The sequence below is a fragment of the Opisthorchis viverrini genome, assembly GCF_000715545.1.
Source record: "Opisthorchis viverrini unplaced genomic scaffold opera_v5_17, whole genome shotgun sequence".
In the NCBI taxonomy this organism is placed as follows: Eukaryota; Metazoa; Platyhelminthes; class Trematoda; order Opisthorchiida; family Opisthorchiidae; genus Opisthorchis; species Opisthorchis viverrini.
The window spans coordinates 875,252-884,115 of NW_008751673.1; the positions used below are offsets into that span (position 1 = coordinate 875,252).

Here is an 8,864-nt window from a genome sequence, read left to right on the forward strand (position 1 = left end):
CGTAATACACTACTCATAAGGTTACTGAAAATTCTACGATAGCCCACGACCGGCTTTGCATTTCTCTTGGGCTTCAGTAGGTAGGGGCCTTCCCCAAATCTCCGTCCACCTTATGCTACACTTGAACATCTACTTAAAAATATCATAAACGAGAGATTCAGCTGGGTTCCAGGTGAGCCTCCCGCAAAATCAGATTTGTTTGCATCTGAGTGTATTTTGCTGTTTTCGTGCAAGTTCAAATAGAACACACGGTTGACGGAGACTGGAGGACTGCTGCTACCTGATGAGCCCCAAGAAAGGCGAAAACGGTCTTAGATTGTCGAAGAGTTTTCAGCAACATTGCGAGTAGTGTACCACATCAAGTCAGACATATATTTTCAACATTTGATGACCTTCACACACAGACTGATAAGCATGAAAACAGTGGGACAAGGGCTGAAGGGTTTTGCACACAGAAGCAGAAGATGACGACTCCAGGAAGGCTATTCACTAGACCTTTTGTTTTAACTAAGACCCATCATTCGGATATCTATAAATATCCTCCGTGTGCGCAAGTGTAATAAATGATCTTGTGGTACCGGAAGAAACGGTGAAATTGTCTAAACAAAAAATACACGACCGATCCTGTTCGGCCCATATGTGGGGTCCCAATCGGGGCGCTACTCTTAGTGAACTGATTTGAAGTGGTATCAAAAAACAATAGTAAATAGTTTTTTATATGCAAATTTCAATGATTATGTGTACCCTTAATGGACCACCATCGACGCTTGCATTCGTGCCATCGCCTGAGAGTTCTGGAGGCATTTGACAGAAAAGCGACCAGCTGAAAATTTTGCATATACAGGATGACTCACCTGCCCGAAGAATCCATTCTTGAAGTTGCGATTTTGGTAAGATATGGAGCACTCTGCGTTCTTTTGCGAGCTTTAGACTTGCTCATAATTTTCCTTAAGACAATAGGGAATAACATGATTACATCTTTGATAATGGTTTGGTGAACACAAAGGAAAACATTCATCGGAGATGTCAATCCACCAGGCCACTCGTTTCAGACTAGAACTGCTGACGCTAGTTGTCTGTGCACACAATGCACTAGTGCTCGAACAGCTAAACTACCACGGTATGCAAAAGCAATGTGTACAACAAACTGAGACCTGAAACTTCAGATGCATCCAACGTGCATTGGTGGAGTGGTGGCTACACGCTCGCCTGGCATGTCAGATATCCGGGGTTCAAATCCCAGCACGACCATTGGATATGAACTGCTGATGAGCTCTAATAAGAGCGAAGCTTGAGTTTAGTGCTTCCCTTTGCTGTGAACTCACCGGAATAATTACACCAGAACAGGAGAACAACCGTTCAAACGAGGTGGTGTGACTATGAACAAAATACCTATCCCGGAAAACCCCAAAAGTGCAAATTGAGTATAGTTCTACTGATGACCGATAAACCTGACGCTGTATCATCTGGATTTGTGACGCTGGTATTTCTTAGCGCCTGATCTTACGGGGTTTATCGGCATTCTCTGTGATGCACAAACTTGTGAACATAGCTAGAAAACAAAAAAGGTATGGTTAAAATCAACATCTAACAGCGAAATACACACATTTGCGAGAATGGTTTCGCGGGAGACTCACCTGGAACCCAGCTAGACGTCTCGTTTATGATCTTTCTAAGTAACTGAATGTGCTGCACCAGGCCTTATCGTGTTCCAGTTGGCAAGATATCCGAGATATCACCGCACATGTATATGCGTAATACACTACTCATAAGGTTACTGAAAATTCTACGATAGCCCACGACCGGCTTTGCATTTCTCTTGGGCTTCAGTAGGTAGGGGCCTTCCCCAAATCTCCGTCCACCTTATGCTACACTTGAACATCTACTTAAAAATATCATAAACGAGAGATTCAGCTGGGTTCCAGGTGAGCCTCCCGCAAAATCAGATTTGTTTGCATCTGAGTGTATTTTGCTGTTTTCGTGCAAGTTCAAATAGAACACACGGTTGACGGAGACTGGAGGACTGCTGCTACCTGATGAGCCCCAAGAAAGGCGAAAACGGTCTTAGATTGTCGAAGAGTTTTCAGCAACATTGCGAGTAGTGTACCACATCAAGTCAGACATATATTTTCAACATTTGATGACCTTCACACACAGACTGATAAGCATGAAAACAGTGGGACAAGGGCTGAAGGGTTTTGCACACAGAAGCAGAAGATGACGACTCCAGGAAGGCTATTCACTAGACCTTTTGTTTTAACTAAGACCCATCATTCGGATATCTATAAATATCCTCCGTGTGCGCAAGTGTAATAAATGATCTTGTGGTACCGGAAGAAACGGTGAAATTGTCTAAACAAAAAATACACGACCGATCCTGTTCGGCCCATATGTGGGGTCCCAATCGGGGCGCTACTCTTAGTGAACTGATTTGAAGTGGTATCAAAAAACAATAGTAAATAGTTTTTTATATGCAAATTTCAATGATTATGTGTACCCTTAATGGACCACCATCGACGCTTGCATTCGTGCCATCGCCTGAGAGTTCTGGAGGCATTTGACAGAAAAGCGACCAGCTGAAAATTTTGCATATACAGGATGACTCACCTGCCCGAAGAATCCATTCTTGAAGTTGCGATTTTGGTAAGATATGGAGCACTCTGCGTTCTTTTGCGAGCTTTAGACTTGCTCATAATTTTCCTTAAGACAATAGGGAATAACATGATTACATCTTTGATAATGGTTTGGTGAACACAAAGGAAAACATTCATCGGAGATGTCAATCCACCAGGCCACTCGTTTCAGACTAGAACTGCTGACGCTAGTTGTCTGTGCACACAATGCACTAGTGCTCGAACAGCTAAACTACCACGGTATGCAAAAGCAATGTGTACAACAAACTGAGACCTGAAACTTCAGATGCATCCAACGTGCATTGGTGGAGTGGTGGCTACACGCTCGCCTGGCATGTCAGATATCCGGGGTTCAAAATCCCAGCACACCATTGGATATGAACTGCTGATGAGCTCTAATAAGAGCGAAGCTTGAGTTTAGTGCTTCCCTTTGCTGTGAACTCACCGGAATAATTACACCAGAACAGGAGAACAACCGTTCAAACGAGGTGGTGTGACTATGAACAAAATACCTATCCCGGAAAACCCCAAAAGTGCAAATTGAGTATAGTTCTACTGATGACCGATAAACCTGACGCTGTATCATCTGGATTTGTGACGCTGGTATTTCTTAGCGCCTGATCTTACGGGGTTTATCGGCATTCCACTCACGCCCAACTCCAAACATCCCTGTTGGTGTACCAATCATCGCCATTTCATAAGCTTTGTTTCCCAGTATTATACAGCTCTCAGTGGGCGACCTCATTGATACGTGCCTTTATTTTCACTTGCCTTCTAGCCGTGAAAGTATTCCATTAGGATAGATGCTTGAACCACATCATGCCATAACGGAACCAAAGGCATTTGCTTGTGCAGTCGGGAACACGTTTAGTTCACTTGACTCAGTACTGTTCATTTTATTGTCCAGCATATTATACAGATTTATGTCGGAAAATCGACCAGACTTGTAAAAGAGTGTTCGGCGGCTCTTGGGAAGTCGCAATTGTAACAATGTGCTAACGACAAAGCTGCTTGTACGGACTCCCCATTCTAAGCTATTTCAGAGAGGTCAGCATGCCATATGCTGTCGCTCGCAAAACAATTCTCTCAACTTGAATTCAGCCAGGTTTACATACCTTGTGCTTAGAAGTGACCGTTTTCTGAACAGGGAAATGTTCGGAGCTCAGGTAATATAGATGATCACCGGTTTGTTTACTGAGTGGGGCAGTTTGATTGCAAGCGTTTCATCATCAATCGATGTGATATCATCGGTGCGTTGCTAGGGATTAGAGTGGAGCATTGCGGTGCGCTGATGTTGCTACGTTCCAACCCGCTCGCTAACAAGGCATTTTTCGAGAGACGCTATTCTACGGAGGTGTAAAAATTGCCACACGTAACTCGCTGAGGAAGTGCACTGCTCCCATTCATGTCGGAAGATACACCGACAGAGGTCAGAACCCGATATAAAGTCGGTAGAAATTATTTGTGGTTTTACGGGTCTCGAGGTTACACTGCTAGTCAATCGTTGGTCGCAATGAATTTCATCTTTAAATTTGTCGAATACCTTGTCATTCAGATGTTTTCATGAAAAAATATCTTTGTTGTCTCGCAGCTACTACTCTGGCCGGTTTTTTTGAGGGACCAGGATAGATCACGTGGAATTCTGATATTATGGAATAGAGTTCAACCACACGACTTAGGAACTTAAATTATACAGAATTGTGTTAACCAGCTTTATAGCAGACAAACATCTGTCAGTCATTTGTACTTCTCGCCTAACAGAGGTTGGGTTGTGGCTACCAGTCTGCCTTTGGTGTAATGTATGTTCTTGTATTTGACGGTGACAAAATTCGATAATTACTGAAAATCGTTCTCCATATGATGAACGTATGGGTGCTCAAGACAAAGCGGCATTTGCAAACGAATGTTTGCTAGGCAGTTCCCACTTTCACATTGTTACTTATTGCAACATTGGGACGCTGGACTGACCAGTCCCTCTACTCCTTTTGTGTCAGTTTGTCCAGGAACATTTGACAGACTGTTTGCATCCGATGCCGAACTGAACGGAATTTCCATGGATTCAAGCAGGCGACAGGAACTCGCTAATAACCACGGTGATTAATCATACTCACCTGATCGGACAGCGTGAAACAAACTTCAATAAAGATAGGTTTCAGGTAAGGTGAAATTCCGAATGGACATGCTGTGGGATAACTGAGCATTTGTCAGCAAAAATTGCCCAGATACCATTGCACTGAGAGATTTAATGTGTGTTAGTTTCTAGTAAACCAGCCAGCGAACCTGCTTCTTCCCTACTATAGCTAGAGTAGGGTAATATGCGTTGATCTTATGCTTATGCCCTGTCAAGCCAATGAAAGCATTTCAAAATATCGTTCCTCCTTTAAATCGTTGCACTGAATTGGGCCTTTTCTGTGCATTTGTGTATGTTTTCCAATCAGAACAGCCTGACAGGTGGACATAAACCCACTCGGAGTAGTGTTCACCAAATTTAAAGTAAGGTACGATTACTCGAAATCAGTATTGCTGGCGCCTATCTATATCAACCACAGACTTCTAAATGTCCCCAGACGGATGTACCATATGCTTCACTTGGGAACAAAACTTGAAATGGCAAAATTGCCTCTCATGGTGATAAAATTGTAAGAGGGCTTTATACATGGTTTTCTGCAAATACGGCTTCACTTCTGCGAGGATGAAACAAAGGTTCAAATCATTCATCAAGTGAAGAAAATTTCACACACCCTAAACTGTGTTTAACAGCTTTGGTGGACATTCATTCGTCGGTTCGTCCAGCTAAAGATTAGGGACTGAAGTATCCTGAAATTGTTATCTAATTGACCCTTCCCTTTATGTTGACTCGGTGACTCAATTAGGACGAAAACGATAATGTCCCTGAGGCTTTCGGGATCCGAACGCATCGACAAAACGTCTAGTCATAAGGTAATATGACAGGTTCGTGTCAACCATGGTCTGCTTGATAACCAATGACGATTCAGATAGAACAGTTCTGGTCTGGGGTAATCTGAATAAGTCAGTGGCTAGGTTGAAACAAGGCTTCACACTAATTTAAAGCCTCGCGCAGACCAACCGGTGGGTAAGTGTTCCTAAAAAATGCTGCCTAAAACTCTTTACATTCATGAAAACTCTACGCTCATCCAGTGAGTTCCAGTAAAGACGGAGACGATCGTATGACTGAGGATTTCGGAATGTTGGCTAGGGTCTAGCAAGAGGAGGAAACTGACTCACATAAGCTGAATATTTAATCGCTTTGAGGCGGATATCGAACGACCTTCGACCAAATCGCAGTTATGTGGCGTTTTTTGAGTGAATATACCGCAACTCTGGAAACCCACCACTCAAGCTATCGTACCTTGTAAGTACTACGGCATGCCTGTGTGGAGTTCACCCGAAACTCACAGTGTGCTTCACTTCGTTCTAGGCCCACTACTTATGTAGAATCCCTACCTGTGGATTCGCCTTTCAAAGTGGCTTAGCTGCCGAAACTGTGCGCACAGAATTGATAGAACCAATGACACCTCGCCAAACCGCGTTTGTTCGCATCTGATGCGAATTGATGTACAAGCCGGCAGAAGTCACTTGTTAACGCATAGTCGGTTCTTGTGTAACCGCGCTAGAATCCACACCGGTGAGATACACTCAGATTTCTTTAGAGTTTTAACGTTAAAAGTGCGTTTCTTCAATTTCCGAATGGATGTAAAACTTCCGCTCATGAGCTGTCAGTGTTTCTAGGTCCATCTTGCAGCACATCCTACTGATATTTCAGTTACGGTTTGGTTCACTGTATTGTCAAGTGTTTTCTGCCTCAAGAGCAGCACAGCTATTACGAATGTGATAATTTTGGACAAGCAACCAAACACTTCGAGCAATGGAGGAGACTCATAAATGGGTTGACCAAGGAGAGTGAAATTCTCGAATTTTCTGAACGAAATTAAACCAAAGTTTCTAGCCCATGCCTGGCTACCTAATGTTGATAATTCCAACAGTTTTCAACCGTCATAAGCCTGAGGGATCATTCGTACTCGAAGTGAAGTCAATCTACGCTGAATAGCCTGGAAAAAATCAACAGCAGTTTCATCCTTAGTTGAATTTATCAACAGTGCGGATGTCACGAAAATCAACGGACACTCGAAACCACGAACTCCCGGTCAGCAGCTTGAACTCTTGGCCATTCGGTCACGATTGGCTGATCAGCACTGTGACTAACTGGCCCATCTTTCAAGTATTGACCATCTACTCGATCAACGAATTTCCGGGTGAAATTTTCACTCACTGACTTGTCAGGCACTCGAAGCCGAACGGCTAAACTTCGAAAATACAAACCAGGATGTCGTAGGTTCGAGAGTCCCTGGATTTTCTCGAGTTGCGCGTTTCTAATGATTTCCCAAATCGAGCTTCTTGGTTTTTCAGAATAGAGCGTCATTTCTTTCCATAGAATTCCTAAATCTCCTCCCACTACTGTTTTTGTGAGCCTTCACAGAACCTAAGCAACTAGAGAGCATTTAGTAGTACTTTGTTTATAAAGTGTTATGTTTACAGGGTAGCATTATGATGTAAACTGTTTTCGGGACGGTCAAACTACCTATTCGTAAAAAGACTAATTCTTCTTTGAAATTCTTCTTTGAAATTATGCGAGTTAATGAAAGCCAATTCGACCTGATGAGGCTTCCAAGCTTGAATCAACCTATCTTAGCTGAAATGCTCATGCATTATTCTGAAATTACCGCTTCCTTTCTAGTGTACAAGAGATTTTTTGAGTAAACGACTGCTGACGAACGTTCATCGGTCATTAGCAGAGGAAATTACCTTGATGTTGGTCGTATTTATTAGTCTTGATTGATACGTTAAATAATACATTGTCTACAAAATTTCAGGCGGAACCAATGACAGTCGGTGTAGTGAATGTCAGCTTCGCGGCATAGCACCAACCAAGTGGGAGAAGTGACGGCTCTTTGTTAACAGCTTCCGATAGAAACTCCTTCCAAACTCTCTGTCAATGTGCTGTCATTAGACCGGCATGTCCACTCACCGTAGATTAAAGACAGCCTAACAAGTGTTCTTGTGTAAATTGCTTCAGGTATGAGAAAGCTCAAAATAACTTTTCTGGATTGTGGGGGCTTGTTATGTCAGGAAGTGTTAACAGTGTGGCAGCTTTTTGGACAGCATTCTTCCGTAAAAAACAAATAATAACGCATACTGACAATACTGGGTGAAAAAATGAGAAAAAAGACTGAGTGATATATGATTGAATTTAAGACATGGAAAAAGCAATTAATCCATTGTTTTCAATGCGTCGACAGAAGCCGAAAATGATTTAGACAACTATGGTTTTATCGGTTATACTCGCAAGGCTACCGACTTAATAAAAATGCAAAGAAAACCATTTGTCAAGGTCCTGCATTTGACATTTGGTAGTGTTTGTTATATTTCATAAGATGCCTAGCTTTGAAGGGCTTAGACTCTGAGAATCAACATCAGAATCAGCTTTATGCTTCCAGTGCAGTCTGTTCAGCTCCCTTTTGTTCGCGCCTTGTAATACTCAAACATGGCACTCGTTTCCACACTACGCTGGTTTTTTGTTAATATGTGCAATGCACCCAAAAAGGTAGACCGGGTTGCTGCCACGGCTGACGACTCGAGGGCTTCATCAGCCGCGTTTCTACCAAATTTTTGGAGATAAATCTCGCTGATCCTTAGAAACGATTCGGGTACTCAGGATTATCCGGTTACAGAAGCTGGGCAGGAAAGTTGGTGGACCCGTCACTTTGAAGAAAGTGAGAAGACCGTTATAGCGAATACGGACAGATGATGTGAGGCGTCTTGTGGTCTTCGGCCACCGATGCCTCAAAATCATGTCTGGTTTTAGGTGGCGTCAGCGTGTTAGTAACGAGATGATTAGAAAACTGGTATTTGGTTGTGCGGCAGGTACTTCAATCCGAGAAAATATCTAGCATCATCGACTGCGATGGCTCGGTCATGTGCTACGCATGCCAAAACACCGTCTACTGAGACGAGTGTTGTTCTGTGTGCCTCCAGAATGGCGCAAAACGCGAGCTGGACAGCACATGACTTGGCAGAAAGACGTGAAAAGATCACGAAGAGTTTGGTTTCGTTGGTGTTGTACGCCTTCCAGGATGGCGTCCCCGTGATCCCGTCTGTGCTTAGCTGGGTACGTTGCAAGAACTGGCGGGTAATCTATGTCAGTGGCATTCG

At 43.2% G+C, this 8,864-nt stretch overlaps 1 protein-coding gene across 1 annotated transcript; it reads left to right on the top strand.

Annotated features, from left to right (window-relative positions):
- Positions 1 to 2,919: 2,919 nt before the first annotated feature.
- T265_01563 (hypothetical protein) lies at positions 2,920 to 8,602 on the top strand (the record flags this gene model as incomplete). Its single annotated transcript, XM_009165622.1, has 3 exons — positions 2,920 to 2,969; positions 3,037 to 3,124; positions 8,444 to 8,602. The coding sequence occupies 3 exons, from the start codon at positions 2,920 to 2,922 to the stop codon at positions 8,600 to 8,602; spliced, it is 297 nt and encodes a 98-aa protein (XP_009163886.1).
- Between the last annotated feature and the right edge of the window lie 262 nt (positions 8,603 to 8,864).